The 26,066-nt window shown below is 34.8% G+C and overlaps 1 protein-coding gene across 4 annotated transcripts in view; it reads left to right on the top strand.

The window, feature by feature from the left end:
• Positions 1-22,190, top strand: part of Klp3A (kinesin-like protein 3A) — a 37,748-nt gene extending 15,558 nt beyond the window's left edge. Inside the window, exons 19-39 of one of the 4 annotated variants that reach the window (XM_080174349.1) lie at positions 340-429; positions 922-1,001; positions 1,463-1,532; positions 1,817-1,947; positions 2,425-2,497; positions 3,100-3,169; positions 4,309-4,396; positions 4,895-4,973; positions 5,452-5,537; positions 6,038-6,250; positions 7,301-7,386; positions 8,419-8,506; positions 9,951-10,031; positions 10,549-10,653; positions 12,406-12,478; positions 12,914-13,063; positions 14,864-14,952; positions 19,968-20,039; positions 20,671-20,737; positions 21,609-21,742; positions 22,032-22,190. In XM_080174349.1, the coding sequence (XP_080030475.1) occupies positions 340-429; positions 922-1,001; positions 1,463-1,532; positions 1,817-1,947; positions 2,425-2,497; positions 3,100-3,169; positions 4,309-4,396; positions 4,895-4,973; positions 5,452-5,537; positions 6,038-6,250; positions 7,301-7,386; positions 8,419-8,506; positions 9,951-10,031; positions 10,549-10,653; positions 12,406-12,478; positions 12,914-13,063; positions 14,864-14,952; positions 19,968-20,039; positions 20,671-20,737; positions 21,609-21,742; positions 22,032-22,149 (2,043 nt within the window). In that variant the 3' untranslated portion in view covers positions 22,150-22,190. Of the gene's footprint in view, positions 1-339; positions 430-921; positions 1,002-1,462; positions 1,533-1,816; positions 1,948-2,424; positions 2,498-3,099; positions 3,170-4,308; positions 4,397-4,894; positions 4,974-5,451; positions 5,538-6,037; positions 6,251-7,300; positions 7,387-8,418; positions 8,507-9,950; positions 10,032-10,548; positions 10,654-12,405; positions 12,542-12,913; positions 13,088-14,863; positions 14,953-19,967; positions 20,040-20,670; positions 20,738-21,608; positions 21,743-22,031 lie in introns of all 4 variants that reach the window. The other 3 variants (XM_080174348.1, XM_080174347.1, XM_080174346.1) reach the window with 3 other exon arrangements.
• Positions 22,191-26,066: the final 3,876 nt, after the last annotated feature.

Raw genomic sequence — 26,066 nt, 5'->3', positions numbered from 1 at the left:
TATTATTCGAATCCGGTGGATCGGAACCGGTTCTCATCCATACGAAAAAAACTATGTCTAGCAACGTATTATATCCAGCTTTCTACGAATATAAAAATATACAATTATAAGATTAAAACCAGTTTTTTAGCGCCGAGGTGCCGAAGGCACGGGCATTCTATTTCCGCGGAAAGCCGTTTATAATACGATGCGAGAAATAACTATTATTGTATTTTGGTTTATGGGTTAGCGTCAGCGAGATCCTATGCTACACACATACACAAGACATACATCCTGTTAGTAACATACAAGTTTGTATTATAATATACAATTTACCGAGTATTCTGATGAAAATTTCAGATAGAGAAAGATCAGTTGCAGCTGCAGCAAAGAAACGCAGGCAACGGTGCAGCTGCACTCACTGGCGGCTCTAACAAACTCTCCGAACAGGAATTTTTATAATGATCCACCGAATTGTATCTAAAAATATTTTTAGAATTAGTGGTCCTAAGTATATATGAGTTTATATGAGTATTTTTGGATTAGGGAAAGAAAACGAAGTATCTGGTTTTGTCGTATTTTCACAGCAGCTTTTGATAGGGTTATGAAATTGGGCCGCAGTGAAAATACGATGAAACCCACTACTTCGTTTATTTCCATGATCCGTATTTTTTATTTTTTTTTGTAGAATTGAATATAACTGGTTATTATTTAAGATTAAGTTATGTTTATTCCGGTCCTAAATGATGATAAACAAATCAACCCTTTTGTAGATCAAAATTCTAAGAAGTACTAGGTTCTAGTTTGGACCGTCATTCACAATTTTTGAAAAATCTATCTACGCAAAGTTTTAAGCTAACGAATGGTATAAAATGCTATTCAAAGCAAAGTCAGTGATTATGCACTGAAATGAAAAGTGTTTATAAAAATTGTAATGTACAGAGACGCAAGCGCATTCAAGAACTTGAGGGACAGATTCTGAATCTTAAGAAACAGCAACAAGAAAACATCAGATTGGTCAAGTAAGATTTTTCTGTTTTTATCGTAAAAAGTAACTTGTTGAGCACTAATAACTTATTTCTAGCTCCTGAGAGATTTCGCAACAAGAAAAATTACCCTTATCCCCCTCCTCCCCCCCCCCCCTTGACCAAAAAAAAATCCTATCAAAACGAGCAGTTGTCGACTCCCATTCCTACTTCAAATGCCTCTAGAGCCCTCAAGGGGCTTAGCCGCTAGTCCTTATAATAAAGTAAAAGTATATCTATCTGTGTGCGTGTGTTTCGAATAATCTCGTTAACTTATGAACCGATATGACTGTCCTTAACCACCACCCACCAAAAACAATCGCCCTAGAAAAAAATTATTTTCAAACTAAGTTTGTAAATGGAGGGAGGGGAGTCGACTCCCCACCCATACTCTCAAATGTCCATAGAGGCATTTAGGGGCGTATCCGCTAGTTTTAATCATAATTATTATGTTGTAGAATGAACCAACAATCACAGGAGAAAGCAAAGAAGTTAAGCGAAGAAATCAGAAACATGAAACAGATTAAGGTAACAAATGAATATAGTAGAATGTACGTGGATATTATAATTTATAACAGGAGAAAAATTGTCAATTTAGGTTGCAATTTTCCCTCGCATTGATTGGGCGGGCCGTTTATCCAGTAGGAGGGGAGGGGACTGGGTATAGGACGAGGATGGGTAAGATCGTCATATTAGCCAAGCAACGTGACCGAGCTCGCGGTCATTGACCTCTGGCACAGAAGGAAGCAGCCAGCAATAATATATTCAGTAAATGTGTTTTATTTGTAAAAACTAAAAACTAATCTTTTTAGGTGAAATTGATCAAGCAAATGAAGGAGGAGAGTGAGAGGGTACGAGTATGGAAACAGACAAAAGAAAAAGAACTAAACCAGCTGAAACAGAAGGACAGGAAGGCTCAGTTCCAGATGGCTAAAATGGAAAGGTGAATTATTGCAGGCCCAGGGAGGAGGGAGGGAACTTGGCTGATTATTACACTAGTCATCAAAGTTTTGTAATAACGTTTTCTTATTGGTTAGCACAGAAGCTTTAGAGACTTTCATTGAATTTTTATCAGTTGGTTCATTAAGTTGAGTGGTACAACCAATATTATAATCTACAAAAGAGGTAATTTGTGTATCATCATTTGGGAAGTACATCAATTTTTCGATCATTATCTTGTTCCTGGAATTTTTGTTAGTGAAATTTAGGGATAAGACAATGAACTATATATACCTACATCTTTTACTGATCACGTGTAACAAAAATACTTTTTTTTCTATATTCACATTATTGACTAAAAAGTATAAACATTTATAGTTTTGATTCAAACAAACAAAATTTAATAGAAGGACTTAAAGTTGTGAGAAAACAAATAAGATAATGTAGTAATAAAACTGTAAAAACAAAATTAAAATTTTAGGTTGCATGAACGTCAGAAAAATGTTCTTAAGAGGAAAATGGAGGAAACTATGGCTGCCAATAAAAGATTAAAGGTAGTTAGTTATCATGTCATTAGTTATTTCTGTCTGTCTGTTAAGATCTCGCCAACCACTTGACTGACTGAGCTTTCCTTTATAGTTCGTTCAGTGATTAGCAATATCTTAAAGGACAGACAAAAATCCCTACCACTTTTGACTTTTGGTTATAGGATCTGCCCAACGTCCACTGGACTGACTAAGCCTTATGTTAATGGGAATATCCTTAAACCAACCAAAGTGTTTAATTTAGAGATAATAATAGGTTTAAACCATCCCGGAAACGTTCAGTGCGAAAACTAACTGACAGACAAAAACCTTGCTACTTTGAACTTAAGGGGTGTAAAAAGATTTGACATTTGCGATCGTTTTTGTTATATCTTTTAAGAAAAAAGTTATACAGTTTTTGCTTCTTCCACAAAATAAAAAAATGCATTGATACATTAGTATGGCCCTAGTGACCTCCTTAACAGTGGTATCTAAAAAGAAATTATGTTTGTATTTAACATGGATTTTCAGACGTTCTATGGGGTATGTTCTTTGGGAAGGACAAACAATTTGTTTTAAAGAAGGCATCAGTTTTCATGGACACTAATCTTGTTTTTTTTTTAACTTTGTAGGATGCCATGGAGAAGAAAAATAATGCACGGAAAATAAAGGGAGAAAATGACAAGAATCTGGCAGGATCAGGTTAGGAATACTCCAGTTATCATATCCAATATATTATAGAAGGGGGTGGGGAAACGCCATTTTTTTGGTTTGGGGGAGTATAACGCTTGATTTAGTTTACGAAAAGGTAAAAATGGTAAAAAGGGAGGGGGCGGAAGTGACACTTTTTGAAACAAAAACTAAAAGTCAAAGGAACTCAACTAAATAAAGAGTTACAGCTCTGAGATTTTACATGGCAGTTGCCTTATAAAGGTACAATAAGGAACTGTGAAGAAACGGCGGTGGAACCGCCGCTCCCGCCGAAAACTACCGTTTCCCGCCGACATTTAGCTTTGCCTTTTCTCGCCAAATTAAACAATTTTCAATCATCATCAACTTTTTTTCATAAAAATTTCCCTTATATTTTTACTTGACACTTGAAATATTTTAAACATTTCAATATTAAAATTGCAAGTGTAAAGTGCAAATATATTGAGCGACATCATACTTCTAGTAAAACCACACTTCTCTTCTACAGCATTAGCAGCCATTCCACTTTCCTGTCGTTCCTTACATTTGCATTTGGAGAGAAAAGGCGGGGAAAAAATTCGGCGGGAAACAGCGGTTTTCGGCGGGAGCGGCGGTCACTCGGCCGTTTCTTCACAGTTCCATAATATACCTCTTTTAAGCAACTGCCATGTCAAATCTCAGAGCTTTAACTCTTTATTTAGGTGAGTTTCTTTGACTTTTAGTTTTGGTATCAAAAAGTGTCACTTCGGCCTTCCCCTTTAAAATTGTGATACCCTCCCTTTAAGAGATTCTATGGCATGTACAACAAAATGTTCTTTTTAAATTTGGGAGTATGGTTCAAATCTTAAATTGTTTTCTTATTACCTAATGGCACATAAAGAATATGGAATACCAAGCATGATGCAGAATAAAAGAAAAATTATTTCTCGCATCGTATTATAAAAAGCTATACTCTGAGATGCCGAAGGCACGAGTGGCTTAAAAAACTGCTTTTAATCTTATGATTGTACATTTTTATTTTTGTAGAAAACTAAATATATAAAACGATGCTAGACATAATTTTTCAGTATGGCTGAAAACCGGTTCTAATCCACCGAATATAAATTGATTTCGAAGCAATATGGAAAAGGAAATTCTTTTTTTCTTTGCAGGTGACCGAGTTCGAAACTGGATTTCATCTGAGCTGGATGTGGTGGTTTCAGAGAAGGAGGCTCATGCTGCCAAAGAAAATCTTATCAAGTGAGAATTCGTTCATTAAATTCTACGGATTTTTCTAAATAAAACAAGAAGTGAACTTGTGAAGATTCCCTAAAATTAAGAACCCAATCGGTCCAATGGTTAACGTAATTTAAGCAGACTAAAATATACAAATGGGACTAGTGGCGTCATCCCTATTATTTAGGGCCCCTTTTTAAAGCTATGTACAGACAGAAAAAAAATAAAAAGAAAGAATAACGGATCATGAAAAGAAAACGAAGTTGGGGGATTTCGTCGTATTTTTACAGTAGCTTTTCTCCTATTTCTAGCCCCTGCGGGGCAATCATTAACATTTACCTAACCAAAAAAAAAATAACCTATCAAAGGCAACTGTGAAACTACTACAAAACCCGCTACTTTGTTTTCTTTCCATGATCCAAAATAACTTAAAACCAACCAAGCAGCTATCCAAAGGTTTCTTAAATTAGATAGGTTTGGTGGTTAACGAGATCTTAACCAATAAACTTATTTTTATTTCAGGGATAGAAAAGAATTGAACCAAGAACTGCAGAAGCTGAAGCAGAGCAGAAGGAAAACACTAACTGACCAGGAAAGAAAGGTAACTACCAATCAATTTTTAAAATTTCATTTGTTACAAAGTGAAAATGAATTAGGGGCTGATAAAAATATTGTGAATTAGTAGAGTTGATCCCTCCAAAAAATATAAGAATATAGAATCTACTCATAAGACGCAATTTGCATTTGAAACTAATCTACTAATTCTAGAATTGAAATAATTCATTTGTTTAACAATTAAAGAATTGGTAAGACATATATTTGGATCTGCTCTTCATTATAGATGTATTTTAGTTACTTAAAGTGATCATTTTCAGTATTCTCTTGTAGAAGTGAATCAACCAATATTGAACCTGGGGACATATCACTAAAATGGACCTAATTAGACTATGATTGACATGGGGACAGGACTTCATGGAGGAACAGGTTACAGGGTAGTCATATTCTCTGGACTTCAAAGTCAAACAGAGAGATGCGCCTGATAATGATTGAACTAATAATAGAATTAATAATTTTTATAGGATATTGATGCAAGAGTTGCAGAGCTACAGCAAGATGTAGATATGAGAAATGCTCAGATTAATGAACTTCAACAGCAAATTCTTAGGTTTAGTTATTTTCTTCATAACAACAAGGTTGACAACATCCATAAAAGCGAAGCTCCAAAGCCCTACTTATTGTCATTCAGACTTTTGATATTCAGAAAAAAGATCAAGCAATAATAGAAAAACATTACGATAAATGCAGTATTTTAAAGATAATATTTTTGTATGTTCCTACACGTTATTTTACAAATATATTATTACTTGGATCTTACACCAGATTTTTATGTTCTGTAATAAAATGAAACTCTCAGCGGGCTAAAATAACGATACCTCCCTTTAACCTCATTTAACCCATCTCCTCCACTCATACTGAAAGAACGAACTGACCAATAAGTGAGAACATAATGGCAACCTAAATTGACGACAATTTTTCCCCTGTCATAAAATCCACGTATATGTATGTTTTATAGGATCTATACCTAAATAGATAATTTTGTAACACAGTAACATAACCCCGATAAATTAATAAATTCTCCAAAAAATAATCCCTTATATATTTTAGCTTTAATGAGGAGAAGGAGAAGGACAAGGCGTGTGACCGCTGGACCCAGCTGAACAGCATGGTGGAGGCCAGGATAGCCGCGCAGTATCTCTTCGACACGGCCACCGAGCTCACAACGTCGTCCTTCCTCAAGGCGTCGGAGATAAAGGACTTGAAGTCAAGCTTGGAGGAGATCACCACCATCAAGATGGATCTGCAGGATAAACTTGAACAGTAAGAATATTAAGTTTTTTATCTTTGAAATAGAATCCTATTCAAGTTTGTGATTGTGCAGTGTGAAATGTATCAATTGGAAGTACCAGCAATTTCATTTTCTGTTCTCCTTTACTTTTAGAGATAATTGTTTTCAACTTTTTTAATGAATCTGTCATTAACCCAACTAGCTTGATACTTCATAAAATCGGCGGCGGGTCTACCGATCACCGCCGTTTTCCGCCAATAAAAAAATTAAAGGTCGAATCCTTATACCAAAGTAACAGGATGTCTGTGTGTCTGTGTGTCTGTGTGTCTTTACCGAAGGATCTCGCTAACCGCTGAACCAATCAGGTTCTCCTTAACAGGGTAGCTTCTCATAGATCCTGGGAAGGTTTATAACTATTTTCTTGTGGGGTGGGACACCCCTCCCCCCCCCAAAAAAAATGAAAAATTCTCCCCCCCCCCAAAAAAAAAAAACTAACTATTTTTGAACTAAAATTAATAGTGAGTGGGGGGGCACCCCCCCCCCAAAAAAAAAAAAAAAAAAAATTTTTTTCGCCAACCCCAAAATTAAAAAAAAAAATTTTTTTTAATCTAAAATAAGAAATTGGGTATTAAATTCGACTCTCTCCTTCTTAAGTGCCCCTAGAGGCATCTAGGGGCGTAGCCGCTAGTCTTAAATATAGGAACATAATCTTTATACTGAGTCAGTAAAAATGCTCTTTATAAAAACACAGCGAAGGTGCGCAGTTTTCCGCCGCTACCAAAAATAAATCGGGGGGAAAAACATAGTCTCAGATTCCAATCCACCTAATTCGAATCCCTAGATTTATATAATATCAGGGAGGGATCAGACATTGGACTGTAAATCACTCTGGTACCCAAACTTTGTTGGCTAAAAAATTGGTTATTAGTGTCCAGTCCATACTTCTCAACCATTTATTTTAATTTACATAAGAGAAGATTTTGTTTAGTTTCATTAGGGAAGTGTAAATATATTTATCTTCCATTGTCTTATCCCTTAAGATCCCTGAATAATCACCAGATACATAAAAACCTGTTGTTTAGGTTGAAGGTTGATCACGAGGATCAGATAATCCGCATGGAAAGAGATCATGAAGAAAAGGTTCTCTTCCTACTCAGACAACTCTCTGGTGAGGCAATATTATCATTTCGAAATGGTTTTAGGCTAAGTTGAAATAAATATTTTATTTATTAATTTTGGGAGGGAGGGGGAATGTTAGATTGTGGCATTTGAAATGAGTCGCAATGGAAAAAAAGATTGAATTTATACTTAAAGGGTTTTCATGGGCGTCCAAGCTTTATATATTTGGGGGGGGGGGGTAAATTTTTTCAGGGGGGGGGAGATAAATTTTTTTTTGTACTCTACCCAAAACTTTTACTCCGGGGGTAAAATTTGCTTGGGGAGGGGGGTAATTAATTACCCCCTCTGAAACCTGTTGGCAGGGGTAAATTTTTTGGTGGGGTAATTCAAATACTACTAGCGGCTACGCCCCTAGAGGCCTCTAGTGGCACTTTAAATGTCTTTGTTTGCTACGATAATTCTTTAGTACGATACCTCTTTATTTTACGTTGAAGTCTCCCGTATTTAACAAAAATTTCGATTTTTTTGTCATTTCTCTTGGGAGGGTGGTGGTACCCTCCCCCAAAATAGTTATAAACCTTCCCGGGAACCATGAGAATCTACCCTGTTAAGGAGAACCCGATCGGTTCAGCGGTTAGCGAGATCCTTCGCTACAAACAGAGACAGACAGACAGACATCGTTCTACTTTGTATTATAGATTAAATATCTAGTAGTAAAAATGGGCGCGAAGCGCGCCAAAAAAATTTTTTAGTTATTTATTTTGGGGGGGTTATTTACCCCCCTCATAATTGTTTGTTGTGGGTAAATACCCCCTCCTAAATGGTTAGGGGTGCCTTTAAGGTTGGGGTATATTTTAAATGGAGGGGGGGGGGGAATCCCCACTTTACCCCCCTCCCCCCCCCCCCCCTTGGACGTCCTTGAGGGTTTTAAGTTTTTATTTATATAGGTAACAATATTTTGGGTGAGAGAATTTTTTACAGCCTTACAAAAAGATCAAACCCTCCTTTCAAAAATAAAAAAGCTTTGACGATCCTTATTTTAATAGAAATACGGCTTCTCTATAATTTTATCTTTCTCCAGGTACAGATACTGGATCCGAGGTATCTCTGGACAATGAGATTGGAACTCTGGAGGAGAGACTGAGAATCCAACAGAAAGAGATTGACAGGTAATTAGAATGAATTAGAATGCAATTCTACCTTTACTGTTGCTTTGTCTTTTCTTGAGACGTCACCTTTGAATTTAATAAACCTTTAATTTGGATGGGAGGGGGTAGATACACCACGAGATCTTATTTTGGTATACATCTTCTTAACCAAATATTGCCTAATGATGTGCATGATTGTACGGTCTAACGCCCTTTAAACAACCAATTCTTTGTTGCTCGACTTCTTTCTGATGGCCAATTGAAATAATACCTTAATTAACTACCTTAAAACTAGGGTTGGCAATCCGTATCCGGGATCTGGAATCCGCCCAATTTTTGGTCAATTTTGTAATCCGAATCCGGAATCCGTTTTTTAAAAAGCGGATTCGAATTCTTAATACATAGGCTAAAATTAGCGTCTTGAGTTTTTTCTTTCAACTCCCCCTTTTTGAACGCAAAGATTATCATCATTAAATATAAAATCTTTTAAAATCTAGTTCAATTCTCGGAAGTGAATTATTGAGTACAACCAAGAACATTAATTTTAAGGATATGTGTAGCACTTAATTTTTAATTTTTTTTTAAAAAGCCTTTTAAAATATTGCTAGAATCCGGAATCCTCGGGAATCCGCCATTTTTTTGGACGGATTCTTGTAAGAATCCGAATCCGGTCCAAAAATGTAACGGATTGCCATCCCTACTTAAAACACAGTCATTTAATCGGTATTGATTTAATTTTGCCCTGTAGGGTTCAAAGCTTTTTGGTAGAGGAAAGACATATAGGATCAGGGGTTAGCAAGATATTTCAGTAAAGACAGACCTGACACCCTGTTAGATATATAAGGGGGGGGGGGAGGGGTTTTAATGTAACCATCTTGTAATCAGTGAGTAAATGGCACTTAGAATTCGAATTTTGATCTGAAATTTTGCATGAGTAATCCTTGGTAAATCTATTTTCCCTAAATTGAACAAAAAGTTGGAAAATTAAAGGCTAATGGCTGGCGGCTCAGCCGTCTAGCCATTTTTTAACTATTTTCAAGGCAATTCATCACGAAACCTATCTCCACATAATACTCTTTGCTGCTCCAACACGTTTTCAAACGGTTCTAGCCGCTAGTTGCTGGTACTAGAAATCTAAATATGTTTTTTGTATCATTTCACATGATTTAAGCAAAAATATGTTTTAAAAGGTTGATTCCTTCATAATTTATGGCAGATTTGCCCTAAAAATAGCCTAAAAACGGTTAAACGGATGAGCCGTTAGCCGTTAATTTTTCAACTTTTTGTTCAATTTAGGGAAAATAGACCTACCAAGGATTACTCATGCACATTACGAATTCTAAGTGTCATTTGCTCACTGATTACGAGATGGTTGCATAAACTCCCCCCCCCCCCCCTTTACATAAAACACTCACTGTTATCCTTTTCTTTTAGCAAATTACCCAAATAATATAATTTTATTTAGAATGTCTTCCATCCATGATCAGCTGATGGAGAAGGACAGAGAGGTATCAGAACTTAGAGAGCAGCTAAAAAAGAGTCAAAGGTAATATTTTTTTTAACTAAGGGGTTATTTTTTTCGCGTAGTTTCCGTAAAGTCGGTTGCAAGCTTCCAGTCAAATGCGCTTATTAGGTCGGACTGTTCTTAATTCAAACTTACAGTTTGGGTTTGGTCCGAATTAAGAACAGTTTGACTAAGCGGATTTGACTGGAAGCTTGTACCCAATTCTCCTGAAAATACGCGAAAAAATGGCTCCCTTTAAAATTTATACAGACGATCTTATCATGGTGCAAATTAAAATTTCCGTCAGCAAGTGGAAAATGTCCCAATTTCACCGAAGTCCAAATTTAGACTACTTAACCCTATCAGTAAATCATTTTCAATCGTTCAATGCAATATTTAAATGTCTAGGTATAGTAATTATAATTTTTTGTGTAGGTATGTGTTGTTCTGTGTGTGTGGGTGTTTCAGTGTGGTCGACTGTATAACTATACAGTATACAAATACATTACTTTGCCATTTTTCATCAGATTTTCTAATTTTATTCTGTTTAATGTTCCAGAGCTGTACCAATGTTCCCCTCCGTGACTGTGCCCACTCCTCCTTCCAAGAGAAATTCTGGAGGTACAAAGAAGAAAAGGGTGGCTATTCAAGAGGAGGAAGAAAGGTAATTTTTTTTAGTGACGTCTGTCTGTCAATAATATGGTCGGTAATGCTAACATGGTCCTAAGGGAGTAAGGGAGGGGACAATGGATCGAATATTCAATTTTTAAGAGTCTCAGACTTTGGGTACTGGCTTAAAGGAAATGTGCAAGAATACAGCAGATTCTGACTCACTTTGGGTACTAGCGCATCAATGCCCCGCTAACTAGCTGAGTTAGATTTTAATATGCAGACAGAAAAATTTGTTATTAATGGCAGGTTTTAACAAATATTTTTTCACAAGAAAATGTCATTTCATGTATAGAAACTCTACTGTGATATTTATGTATTAAATAGTCTAAGAACCGCTTGAATTTAGGGGTCAGTTAAAAGTATATGAAAGGGTTTACATAGCTCTAAACAAGATTTTTCTAGTGATCAATTAATTACAGAATGTTTACTACATTGTGATGTATCGATTGTTTAATTTTCAAGTAAATGATTTTTTTCTTAGAACCAATTTTGTTCTAAATTAGATTACCATGATCCCTTTACAATTTTGGTAAAATTTTCTTGATAAATCTGGTTTTAAGGGGGGGGGGGGGAGTTTTGACACATCTGCTTAAACAGGGAGTATAGGCTTTATCTTTGGACTGAGAGTATAGGTTATTAGGGATAAAATCATTCTTATATGAAGAATTTTCCCAAGTTTTAAGATTTTTTGGATAGGCCTCCAGGTTCCGGAGCTCCAGGCCTCCAGGTCCTCTCTGTACAGGTAAAAATGAAAAAAAAAATTTTTTTTTGAAGAGTTAGAAGTCAACTTATGAAACAAAATATGCGTTTTTTTCTTCAAATATGTGAATAACATTCAAAAATATGCATATTTTGTTTCATAGGTTGACTTCTAACTCTTCAAAAAAAAATTTTTTTTTTTTAATTTTTACCTGTACAGAGAGGACCTGGAGGCCTGGAGCTCCGGAACCTGGAGGCCTATCCAAAAAATCTTAAAACTTGGGAAAATTCATCATATAAGAATGATTTTATCCCTAATAACCTATCCTCTCAGTCCAAAGATAAAGCCTATACTCCCTGTTTACGCAAATGTGTCAAAACTTCCCCCCCCCCCTTGCTTTTCAGCGAACCCTCTTAAATTTAATTAATTGCCCATTGTCCCCTCCCTTACTCCCTGCATGGTCCTACTGCAGAAGTGCAAAAGAAATTCTTCACATTCCCTATCACTCCATTTCCCTAAGCTACCCCATGATCACCCTGTGAGAGGGCTATAAAATCCTAAAACCATTCCGGGACCTATGTTAAATATTCTATGATGGAGAACTCCATTGGTTCAGTGGTTAGCGAGATCTTAACAGTAAAAAAAGTATTAATGAAAATAATAGGATGACCAAAAAATTTAGGTTGGGGGGGGGGGGTGGTCTATTATCTGTAATTTTTAACTACCTGGTTCCAGTGGAGGGGACCTATTTCTGCTCTTTTGTAGGGACTTTGCAGTGTTAATATTTCTGACGCTATTTGCTGATATTCAAAGATCCAATTGAAATCGACACATGGTTTAGATTATAATTAGTGGTTGAAACGTCTGAACACTCAACTTAATTAACCAACAAATAAGAATTCACTGAGATCCCTAAAGTTGTTAAGCCAACGAATAAGAAAACGTTATTATAAAACTTTGGGGACTAGTGTAATAAATAGTCCATTGTCCCCTCTCTCTCTCTGTATTTAAGCCTTGCTACTCTATTCTTTTACTTTAATTCAGGTACAAAGAGGAGGAGTTTTTCACTAGTAGTGACGAGGAAGAGGATACAGACACAGAGGATGATAGTGATCAGGTAATAGTTTTCACTAGTAGTGACGAGGAAGAGGATACAGACACAGAGGATGATAGTGATCAGGTAATAGTTTTCACTAGTAGTGACGAGGAAGAGGATACAGACACAGAGGATGATAGTGATCAGGGTAATAGTTTTTACTAGTAGTGACGAGGAAAAGGATATAGACACAGAGAATGATAGTGATCAGGTAATGGAAATAGTATATCTGGATATATTGACAGGGGAAAATTTGTCGTCTATTTATGTTGCTAATATGGACCTCATTTATTGGAAAGTTCGTTTATACATCAGGAGGAGGAGGGGATTAAGGGTATCGTTATTTCGGGAGGGTGGGTTGTGTACATGTAAAGAAACTTTAAGTGGAAAGGTTTAACCTCAAAACACTAGGTACAGTTTCCTGGTAGCAATAACTTCATAGTTAATACTGTTTAGGAATGGCGTATGACCCCATTGTTCAAGAGGATCCGCAAGGAACGCATGTCTCTAGCCGGAGGACCGCGCGGCAACTCCCTGGCGATGCCACTGGACGTCAAGCGCAAGAGGCGAAGCTCAAACTTCAAGGACATCCACGAGATCCCGGAGGTTCAGGTCTTGCAAGAAATTCAGGTCTTATACATTGTCTTCTTTCCATACTGTATTCTAGTGGTGCTTTCATATAAAATGCCTAATGATAACTAATGCCCCCCACCCCTCTCAATTTTTTAAATAAAGGGAAAAGTAGGTTGCGGGTAAAATCCGTAAAGATGTGTGTTTTAAGGCTTAAAAACAGTATTAGAACAATAATATTAACTAAATATGTGTATTTCTTATTAAAAAGAACTGTAGACAATTTTTTTATTTAACATAATCTTTTATCGTTCTACTACTGTTTTTAACTTAAAACACACAACCTTTACCTACGGATTTTACCCGCAACCTACTTTTCCCTTTATTTTCTGTAAAAGCGTTATTCTAGTTTAAGTTATGTTTTGTGTTTTGATAGTATTTTTATAAAGTAGTATTTTTACTACTTAGAAGCTATCTTCGTTGGTAAAGCTTATATTTTGAAGAAAAATTATTTATGTACTATATATAATAAAAAAAAGAAATATTTACATTTTAATTAAAAATTGATTTTTGTTTCAGTTTTACTTTTGCATTGGCTTTTGATTTGAAATTCAATATTTGTACACCTTTTTTTCTGTTTTTTTCTTATAAATATTGACTTTCAGTTTTAGAATTACTTTATGAAACTTCTTTTTCTTTCCTATCTGTTTTGTGTGCTAGGTATATGTTTTGTAAAATTAGCCTCCTAGTTATTTTTTTTTTATTATTGTCGCTCACGTATTATGTAAGCAAGCATTGATGATTTTAAGATTTTGAGGTTTGTTCTTGGTAGCTCGCAAATATTGGTGGGAAGGCATGTAAATGGTTTAAGGGAGGGGTGGAACAAATTATCTAAAATATCATTTTTTGTGCCCTATATTTTGGGCGGGATGTTTTTTTTTGCTAGGGGTGATGTCTGAAGATAGAGTGGTAAAACCCTCCACAAAATAGTTGTAAACCTTACCAGGACTATGAGAGGCTACGCCAAAAGGAGAATCATATCGGTTCAGCGGTTACATAGATCCTTCGTTCCAGACATACTGGTTACAGAACTTGTATTTTTATATTTGGACCAAGGAATAGGACATTAGATAAATTTTCCATTCTCTATCAAAGAAGGGGGAGGGGTTTAATGCAACTATCTCGTAATCAATGAGTAAATGGCACTTAAAATTCGAATTTCCATTTGAAATTTTACATGAGTAATCCTTGGTAGGTCTATTTTCCCTAAATCGAATAAAAAGTTGGAAAAGTAACGGCTATTGGCTGGCGGCTCAGCCGTTTCACGTTTCTCGAAAACGTAATCATACGGTTCTAGCCGATAGCTGTTGATACTAAAAATTTTAAAATTAGAAACGGTTATTGCTATCATTTAACATGAATTAAACCAAAAATATGTTTTAAAAAGTTGATTCCTACGTAATTAATTATGAATTTGCCCTGAAAATAGGGGGAAAAACGGCTAAACGGCTGAGCCGCCAGCCGTTACTTTTCCAACTTTTTGTTCGATTTAGGGAAAATAGACTTACCAAGGATTACCTATGCAAAATTTCAGATCGAAATTCGAATTCTAAGTGCCATTTACTTATTGATTACGAGATGGTTGCATTGCCCCCCCCCCCCCCCCCCTTACTAGTTTAGTGCAATGAAATTTGGATAATGTTAGTTCTTTTGTCCTAACCCTCCCTCCACTCTATAATTCGAAGATGGTAGAAGACCTTATTTATTTTGGGGAATTATTTTTATACAGTTGGCTATCCCCTTATCCCTGGCTAGCCAATAATAAGGTATATTTAGGAGGACGATGATGGGTCTGGTCCTAGCAGAAGGAAGAGGAGCTCCAATACTGGTGGCTGCACCTGTAAATCTGGATGCAAAAACAACAGGTAATTCCTATATAATATCAAGTAGTAAGGTTTTTTATGTCTGGATTTATAATATTTAGTGACCACTATGTACGTTATGTTCAATATGTTCATATTGAACACCATTTTTAGGTTTTTTGGTACGTTTTTGTTCGTTATTGATTTTTGTGTAGGGTAGTGCGGGGTTATTCCGGTCAATTTTTTGCTTCAACTTAAAAAAAAACATACTTCCCAAAAACTTTTACCGGTTTTTAAGAGTGCAAATGAAAGATATGGCAATAACGAAGAAGCCTGTCTTGGTCCCGTTAAGATCTCGCAACTAGAAGTCGGTCAAAAATCGGTTTTAAGGGCGGCGGTTGGCCTATACCGGAATAACCCCACCGGTGGGGCTATTTCGGTCAGTTGACTTTGGGGGGGTGGAACACCCCCTTAAAATATTTTTTTTAACATTTTAAACTATGGGTAGAAAGCTGAGGTCATTAGCTTTCTAACGGTACTAGTCGCATGCAGATCAGAAAATTTTTTGACCACATTTTGCCCATTTTAAAAAAGTCGGTAAAATCGCAATAAAAAACATCGATTTTTTTCATGCAAACTTTTAAAAAAAATCATACTTTTTATTATATGATTAGGTTTTTTTAAGCTTTATACATAAATTAGAGGCAATTTCTGATTCGCAGGTCTTGGAATTTCTTGAAAAAAGTGATTTTTTCCCAAAAAATTTTTAATTTTAAAAATCCTGTCAGTTTTGACAGCAGTTTTTGATACATTTTTTCTTGTCTCAAATTGGCTAGGATTGACCTACAAGGGTGGTTAAGGTGTCTAAAGATGCAAAATTACATGCCTAACAATTAACTCGAAATGATATGGGGTCTAACTCTAATATTTCAACACATTTTATGCAACAGGAATTTTGAAAATGCAAAATCTTGAATATGTACTCTAAATCCTGGGGAGTTTTTGTTAGGACATGCAAAGAGCTTTCTATAGACACCTTAAACACCTTTCTAGCTTAATCCTAGCCGATTTGACATAAAAAATCCAAACCGCGCAAAAATCTCGAACACCCTCTTATACGAAAAAGATGCAAGGGTTTCATATGGAATTTTAAATCTTCTAGCAGTCTTTCTAATAGACATACCCCTTCTTACATGAGCCAATGCAGCTGATACATCTTCAGGCAAATATTTAAGGCGTTCCTTTGGGTGATATACTCTTCCCATTACTATAAAAATGTGTCTGAAAAATTTTTAATGTCTTTACAAATTGAAAAGCTTAGGCAACAAAACATGACATAATACAAGCAGTAAAATGACTAGTACTGTACATCACACAACAGGCAAGGCAATGATTAAAGCTTAGGTCATGCATTTAGGTTGTTTATGCTTCCAGATCACCTAAATAAAACATTAGGGTATTATACAGTTATAAATACAGTAATAAAAAAAAGTAAAAAAAGTGACCCTTTTTTTGAGACGAAAAAAAAATTATGAAAAAATCAAGTTAGAACAACGCCTCCAATTGCAAACGATAAATGAATGCCATATCTTTCATTTTACAAAAACCCGGGGGTCAATAGGACTTACCATTTTTTCACAATTTTAGATTGAACATGGCCTATTTTGAAATGTTTTTTTTGCAAATTTTTTGCAACTTTTTGAGGGCAAAAAAATCATAGAAGGAGTGATCTGACGAAAATTTGCTGAAGTAAGAAATGAAAGTATAGGCAATAAACTACAACTTTGCTTTTCTGAAGATCTCTCGCAAACGTTTAGAACACCGTTAAAAAACGGTTTTAAAAAAGTTGGTCGAGTGACCGGAATTAGACCCCCCTACCGCATTAACCCCGCACTACCCTACAATATGAACATTTCAATATACGTTATTGTACGTTTTTCTGTAATGTTTGGTTAGTATTAGTAATCAATAATGTTATTGTATTTCATAAAAACTATTTTTTTAAAATTTCTGCGCGCTTCGCGCGCCATTTTACCAATTTATCCCGGGATCTATGACGTCATTGTGAAGCTTCCGTAAAATAAAAAACTTAACTTAATCAAGTATTTCACTAAATATCAAAACAAAAAATTTCCTCTAAACTAATTGTAATTAAAAACCTTACCAGGACATATGAGAAGTTACACTTTCAAGGAGTATCACATGTGTTCATCAGTTAGCGAGATCATTTTTAGTTGATTTTTATGTTTTCATGTACTTATAGGAATGAGATACTACTTTCTATAATACAAAGTAAACTATGTCTGTCTGTCTATCTGTATGTCTTAATCTTAAGATCTCGGCAACCGATGAACCGATTGGGTTCTGCTTTTCAGGTTATATACCTACTGGTCCTGTTGTGGTTTTAGGCTATTTATTTGGGGGTTGAGACAACCCCAACCCCCCTAAAAAAATCCCCCCTCAACATTTTTTTTTATTTATTTTTGTAAAATATAACAAGTAAACTCCCTTTAAAAAAATTCACCAATTTTTTTCTTTTTTTTTTACAAATTACGAACGATCAATATACCTTAGGGGATTTTTTTTTCCCGGCTTTTTTTGAAATTCAAGTAGTGCCGTTGCAATTATTATGCCTTTTGGTGAAAAAACACTTGTGTAAAAATTTTAACCATTTTGGACAAGTATTATGCCCAGTAATTTCACTTTGAAATTTTGACGCCCCCCTTATGGGGGTCAAAAAATCATTGCATCATAACTATGGCTTCATGGTGCTCCCTGAATAGGTCTTGAGGAGTAGAATCAGGAATTTTTGAAATTTTGAAAATATCTCGTTCCTAGACTGAGAAAAGTTCAAAAAACCCCTAAAAAACGCCATTTTTGAAAATTGGCCAATTTTTATAGGTTTTTTGAACTTTTCTCAGGCTAGGAACGAGATATTTTCAAAATTTCAAAAATTCCTGATTCTACTCCTCAAGACCTATTCAGGGAGCACCATGAAGCCATAGTTATGATGCAATGATTTTTTGACCCCCATAAGGGGGGCGTCAAAATTTCAAAGTGAAATTACTGGGCATAATACTTGTCCAAAATGGTTAAAATTTTTACACAAGTGTTTTTTCACCAAAAGGCATAATAATTGCAACGGCACTACTTGAATTTCAAAAAAAGCCGGGAAAAAAAATCCCCTAATATACCTATAAGAGGGGGACTTTACAATACCTTTTTGGGTGACGCCCCTAGAGGCTAGAGGCGATAGCTGCTGTAATATTTAATCGTTCTTAGATAAATGAATAAAAAACTCATTATTAGGTGGTACTATTTATATTAGGGATGGGAATCCGTCGAATTTTTGGGCCGGATTCGGATTCCGGATTCTGAAGGAATCCGTCAAAAAAAGTGACGGATTCTTGCGGATTCCGGATTCTTATTTTTGGCGGATTCCGGATTCGGACTCCGGATTCTAGCAGTATTTTAAAAGGCCGTCCGTCACAGAGGGATAGCTTTTTTCATTAATTTAACACTATGTTACTTGGTTGAAGCCTTGATTTGTTTAAAGTGTTAAAGTGTTAAACATTTACATCACATTAGTAATTATTAAAATTTGTTATGTACAAAAAAAATTTAAGAGGGAGTTTTAAGAAAAAACTCAAGACGATAATTTTAGCCTACCAATTTAGAATCCGGAATCCGCTATAAAAAACGGATTCCGGATTCGGATTCCAAAATAGGCCGAAAATTGGGCGGATTCCGGATTCGGATTCCCATCACTAATTTATATGATTAAATTGGGGTAAATTTTCTTAGGGGAGGTTATTTTAAACCTTCCCATGACCTATGAGAAGCTACCTTGTTAAGGAGAACCCGATCGGTTCAGCGGTTAGCAATATCCTTTGTTACAAACAAACAGACAGACAGATATTGTTTTACTTTGTATTATAGACTAGCGACTCCTCCCCTAGCATCTACAGGCTCTATATTGGAAGGAGTTTGGAGGACATAAAAATAGCCTAAAACCCAGACTCTATAAAAATGTAATAGCCTAAAGCCATCTAGGGACCTATAAAAAGCTTCCATATAAAGGAGGACCACATCGGTTCAGCGGTTTGGGAGATCCTTTCCTACAAAAAAAAATCTTACTACTTTCTATAATAGGATATCAATTTCCTTAAGAGTAGATCCCAATCAGTTCATCGTTTACCGAGATCGTAAGCTACAGACAGACCGAAAGACATCGTTCTACTTTGTATTATAGATATATGTATATTGTATATGTGGTTTATGGTACGTTATTGTACGTTATTTTTTCAAAAAATGTACGTTATTGTGTTCATTATAATTTTTTTGTAGTACGTTATTTTCAATATTAATATCAAAAAGGCGGTGGATTACTACTGAACCGTTTGGGTTCTCTATAAGGAAGGTTCACTTAGGGTCTTGTTTCGGGTTTAGGCCATTTAATTTTGCAGGTTTAAATCTTGGGATGGTATTAGGCTATTTTTCTGCATATCAGAACCCTTTGATAACAATTCCCCTTTATGCTAGGCTAGGGGCGCCCCCACCATTTAATATTGACAGGTTTAATTTCTAAACAGTTTTTAGCGTATAGGCATAGGAAGGATGGGGATAATAGTGAAACTAACACATCTAAGGAACAGACCAATAAATGAGCAACCTGGTAGGAACCTTAATGGAAGATATTTTTTTCCATGTCATAATATCCATGTATACCTATTCAATATACAGTAACAGAAATATGCCGAAATCTGGGATGTTTTCAATTTCTAAATGAACAAAACACGAGGTTTTACGGGATCTCTAAGTAGATTCTTCCTCCCTTTATCTAATCGTTGCAAAAAAATTTAAGTAAATCCCTTGGAACTAAAGGGATGATACAATATCCGACAAATTGATGTAAATCTCCAATGATTATACATAAAATTACCCATTCTTTAGATAACAATTACTGGTTGAGCCAACGAATAAGAGATTTTATTTCAAACTTGCTCTATGTTCTATCTCTCTCCCCTTCCTCTTTAAGAAATTTCCCACCCCACATACAGAAATATTGTTTATTTCAGGTGTTCATGTAAGAAGCAGGGCCCATATTGTTCAATCCTGTGCAAGTGCCCACCAAATAAATGTGCAAATAGGTAAGAAATACTATTTGGGTATATTCAGATATATTTACACTTTAATTGTTTAATAACAATTTAGACAAAACCCATAATAGCTAAAAAAAATTGATGATAAAAGTCACATTTTCAGAAAAATGATTGCAAGCATAAAATACAAGAATATTGTCAAACATACAGAATTTTATGTTTAAATTAACAGCACACAATTAGGCACAAATTAGACACCATGCTGTTTTTATGAAAACAAGACAGACATCTATGTGGCATATATCACAATAATATGATTTTCAAGTCTTGATATTTTCAAAACTAAAGGGGTAGTTTCACGAAATGCATTTGAACTTAATTTAGTGAACCGCACATTTTTTGCTAGTTAATGGGTTAGACTATATTTATATGGCATATATTGGAAAGAATTTTAATTTTCTACCATGTAGTTTTGAAAATATCAAGACTTGAAAATAGTCTTTTTGTGATATATGCAATTTAAAAAGACAATTTTCAAGTCTTGATATTTTAAAAACTACGTGGTAGAAAATTGAAATTCTTTCAAATATATGCCATATAAATGTAGTTTAACCAATTAACCAGGAAAAAATATACATATACAATTCACTAAATCGTGCAACTATCCCTTTAATTTTAGGGAAGTACCCGGGGACGATGTAAGTGATGCTAGTTGTATGTCCAACATGGAAACAAGCGATGTCGAGGTAACACTGTTTATTACATAATGTTGCTTATAGCGCAGACAATATATAACTAGGGTAAGTCCGTCCGCCGTATGTTCTTACGTCACTTCATCACAAGGTTTTAAGTACTTTAGCCTTTAAGAACCTTAATATTCAAAAATTTTCTGTTTATTCAATTACATTACATTTTCTTGATTTAACCAACTTACTGTTTTTACAGTACCTATTTATTTATTTTTAAAAAAAAATTGATTTGACACTCCATGTAAAACAGTATCAGAATGAACCTAATTTTATAAATAAATTTTTGCTTTAATTAACCACTAATGAATGAAAAATATCGCTTACCACTGAACCGAATTATAGCTCCATTTTTGGGCTAGCTTTATTTGTGTCCTGTAGGGTTTTATGCCCCCTCTCCCCTAGATAAAAAGGCCCAACTTTTATTTTTAAATATAGTTATCCTTCCGGTTTATAGAAATTAGGCCGCGAAGAGGCCTTTTAAAAAGCATAATTAAATAGCAGGGTGTCGGAGCCGTATAATTTTGATGCGGCTCCGGCCCAACCCATAGAATTAATATATAATTTTTTTTTCATTATTGAATTTGATAAAATAAAATAAATAATATAAAATATTTTGCTTTTATTTGATTAAAGCTATATAAAAGTAGAAGGATGTGTGTCTATTTGTTAAGTAACAATAGTTTTTCAGTTTATTTTATGGAAATAGACCGTTGCCAAATTATAATATTACTTTTAAAAATCATTTTTAGCTAATCCGGAGCCGGAGTCGTTTTTAACGAAAAATACGGCTTCGGCTCCACCAAAAATGTTGCTGCTCCCGGCTCCGGCTCCGAAACACTGTTAAATAGGTAATTTAAATTAATTGTAGAATAATGAGAACACAGCAGAACTATTGGATTCAACATTTGATGTAAAACCTGGGGTGGAAGAGAAACCCAGTCTGGACTTCAAGCACAAGATTTTGTGTCCAGAAACACCGTCCACTCCTCTGGCCGCTGCCAGGTAAAGTTATTTAACAGCTGCGGCTGCTCGTTTTCCGGTGGGTTACGGGTTCAAGTCTGAATCACACCTCGTCATACTAGGAATGTTAGAAATGTTTATTTACTGCTGATGTGTCAAACGCGTGTATATTTTAAAATCTCCTTGTCTATAAACTGGTTCATATTAAAATCTAATATATGATTTAGATATTTTTTTGTCTCTTCTAATCAAATTTTATACTGCATTATAGAAATTTTCACCAAAACAACAAAGGTCTTTAAAAAGTCTTCCTAAATTTTTTTTTATGCAGGTCGCCGCTGAAGGCCAAGAACTCCGCCGATATTTTCGCCATGGAATCCGATGTTGAGGCAACTCCTACAAACCCAAAAACACAAAAATCATTCTTTAAATCGCCAATTCTTCAATAACAATTTTATATCTTTTAATAATGTATGAACTAGATTCAAAGGCGTACACATATGGGGTATTAAAAAAATACACACTATTAAAAATATTTTTTTAGGGCGAGTGGGTTGTTTTACTGCTCCCTCTCCCACCTACCCTCCGAGTGAACGCCAGTGATAAAATTACTGTTTAACTTAAGTACAATTTTCAAATTACCAAATTGAACCGGTTCAAATGCCTAATGTATTAATTTAAAATCTTAGTTGCAACTTGATTGTGAAACAACTATTTTTCCAGTAAGGCCTCGAAACCGATTAATATTAACCGGTTCTCATCTATAATGAAAAATAATGTTTCGTATTATATAATAGACAATTTTCAAATATTTTTTTTTTTTTTTAATCCTACAAAGGGGGGGGGGAGTTCTGACACATTTGCGTAAACCTGGTGTATAGGCTTTATCTTTGGACTGAGAAGATAGGTTATTAGGGATAAAATCATTCTTATATGATGAATTTCCTTAAGATTTAAGATTTTTTTGGATAGGCCTCCAGGTTCCGGAGCTCCAGGCCTCCAGGTGGTCTCTGTACAGGTAAAAATTAAAAATAATGTGTTTTTTTGAAGAGTTAGAGGTTAACTTATAAAACAAAATATGCTTCTTTTTTATTGTTATTCACATATTTGAAGAAAAAACATACATATTTTGTCTCATAAGCTGACATCTAACTCTTTAAAAAAAATTCTTTTTCATTTTTACCTGTACAGAGACCACCTGGAGGCCTATCCAAAAAATCTTAAATCTGGGGGAAACTCATCATATAAGAATGATTTTATCCCTAATAACCTATCCTCTCGGTCCAAAGATAAAGCCTATACTTCCCTTGACACCAGTTTTGTATAGCCCGGGCCTTCAGCCTCTCTGGAAGTAACATAACTGATTTTAATCATATAATTTTCTATTTTAATATCCGTAGTAAGCTGTCTATAATACTCAGCGATAAATAACTATTATTTTTAACTTGCGAGTTTAGAAATATAAGAATTTTAAAATCAAAGTAGACCTAAAAAAGTTTTTTAGTGCCTTAGATAAAAAATGAAAGAAATTATTGTAAAATCTTATTGTTAATGCTTCATTTTTAATGATTTTTAAAATATTGAATACGCTTAAACTGTAAAATATTGACCATAATATTTTGTGATACCATTACAGGAAGCACTTTTTTTTAGTTTTAATATTATGTTCTCTTAAATATGACTATTTTTTAATTTGGACATTCCCTAATGATATGATAAATACCTATAAATATTAATAAAATTATGATATAAAAATATTTGCAGTTTTATATTTAAGTTTTGGATAGCCTAGCACATCTATTCTATAACTAAGGTTATCCTTACTTCACTTAGTCACAACGTTGCATTACTTTCCAGTATGGTTTCTAAGTCGATTAAATCCGCTGGAATATAACCGGAATCGAGTCATACTGGAAACTAATGTATTGCATTGTACCATAGACAATTTTCCACGATAATTAAACAAACGTGAAATAATCTGTTTTCATTTCCAAATCCGCGGAAAGTTGTCAATAATACAATGCTATTAATAACTATTACCTATTAAGTTTCGTATTTATTACACCTTTTCAGGAAAGGCACATATTTTTACCTTTTCCAATAAAATTTTGCAATGCCTTGAAGGTTTCTAAGGACTTTCTTATACGGTCGTTGTGTGACGTCCAGGGTTTCGGATCCGCATTGATTTTTTGCGGATCCGGTTCCGGATCCTTGACAATAAAAATAAAATCACCAAATTTTTCAAAAATATTTATTCTTTAATTCGAAGTCAAAAATACTTTTAATTTTCAAGTCTGACCCTAAACCTTAAAGATTGGCTCTCGTCAAGAGAATGTCTGAGAGTTTATATAAATTTAGGTAGATTTTTCCATTTCCGCATTTTTTTGAGTCCAAGGATCCGGATCCGCATTTTTTTGCGGATCCGGATCCGAAACCCTGGACTTGACTGGACAAATTAAAAAATATACATAAAAAAATACTTTTTTTATTGAATATGACTACTAGATCTCTCAATATGAATATCAAAGAAGACGACACATCTATAAAATTTATGATCTTTGAACTCGAACTTCTCCTTGTTCACCTTGACACACACACGCAAATTGTCCAACCTAAACATACAAATCGTTGACCTTAGCTGGATCTTTAAATGTGTAGCCGTTGTCGTGGTCGTATCCGTCGCCACTGTCAGTGCGGCCAAAAAAGTATGGATTTTGGAAAAGTTTGAAGTTTTTAAGTGTTATTAATATTATTTTTTTTCTTCATATTTTTACTGAAAATTCAAAAAGTGTTTGTGATTTAAAGATTTAAGGCCGTAGCCATTCGTAGCTAATTTGATTTAAAGATCGCTTTTAGGTTAGTTGCTGTACCTCTGGCAGCGGCTACACATTTAAAGATCCAGCTCCGTTGAGCTATGAATCCCTCCACTTCCCTTATTTTTAGAAATTTAATTGACATTACGGGGGGGATGGGTAGTTTACTTCCTATCATAAACCCTGCGGAGACTATACTTCCTGTTGCCTAACCCTATCCCCAGGGTTTCGGATCCGCATTGATTGTATGCGGATCCGGATCCTCAAAATTTGGTCAGTGCGGATCCGGATCCTTGACAATAAAAATAAAATCACCAAATTTAAAAAAAAAATTATTCTTTAATTCGAAGTCAAAAATACTTTTAATTTTCAAGTCTCAACCTAAACCTTAAAGATTGGCTCTCATCAAGAGAATGTCTGAGATTTTATATAAATCTAGATAGATTTTTCCATTTTTTCCGCATTTTTTTGAGTCCAAGGATCTGGATCCGCATTTTTTTGCGGATCCGGATCCTTGGACTCAAAAATATGCGGATCCGGATCCGAAACCCTGCCTATCCCATACAATGCAATATAATAAGACCTAAATTAATACACAAACGAAAAACAACCCTTCCCCCCCTTATAATCAATTTATTTTTATTCTTTTAAGAAATACACATTGATGGTATTATAGACTTTTATCTGCAGATAGGGATATAAAAATTGCTCCAGGGTCATAGCTTCTAGAAATAACTAAAAAGAAAAACTTACTTTAATTCATCTCCTAAAATAGTGAAAAATCCGCGATGACCTAAAAAAATATTTTAATCAAAGATACAGGTAATAATTCATAAACCCTGCGGGGCCATTCTTTAACTAATATAAACTAACAATCCCCCTTATTTTCAGTGTATTTTAATTGAAGAAAAGAAAAAAAGGGGACTATTTTTTTAGGGCCCATAATCATCTTTTAAGTGGAATGACACCTTTCTCAGTCGTTAAAAGCTAGAAACCTTTCAAGGACCAATAATAAAATTCCCTGAAAATTATAATTTACTTATTGGTAGAATAGGATTTGGAATTAGTCAGGATTAAGTTATAAACAAGCTGAATGTAAAGAATCGGATTCTTTTACATTCAAAAAGGATAAGGCTCTTGTTAGCTTTTTGGATTTCTTAATAAAAGCATGTTTTCTTATTGAGTTTTATGGCTATTTAGTTATTTCTTTATTCTATTACTAGCGGCTACGCCCCTAGAAGCATCTAGGGGCACTTTACTTAAGGTAGGAGGAGGAAAAGTCGACCTCATCCCATTTAAAATTTGAGTTTCAAAAAGATAAAAAAGATATTTTTTGGGGGGAGGGGGGTGAAGACACCCTCTCCCAAAATAGTTTAAAACCTTCCTAGGACCTATAAGAAGCTTCACTGTAAAGGAGAACAAAATCGGTTCAGCAGTTAGCGAGATCCTTCAGTACAGACAAAAAACGCTTACTACTTTATATAAAAGGACAAGACGTTCCAATATACCCTCACATTATTAAGATGATCAACATTGTTTTTACAATATTTTTG

This window comes from Acartia tonsa, chromosome 10 (assembly GCF_053477335.1).
Source record: "Acartia tonsa isolate MP-2025a chromosome 10, ASM5347733v1, whole genome shotgun sequence".
Classification (NCBI taxonomy): domain Eukaryota; kingdom Metazoa; phylum Arthropoda; class Copepoda; order Calanoida; family Acartiidae; genus Acartia; species Acartia tonsa.
This window is presented reverse-complemented; position numbering and strand designations above follow the sequence as displayed.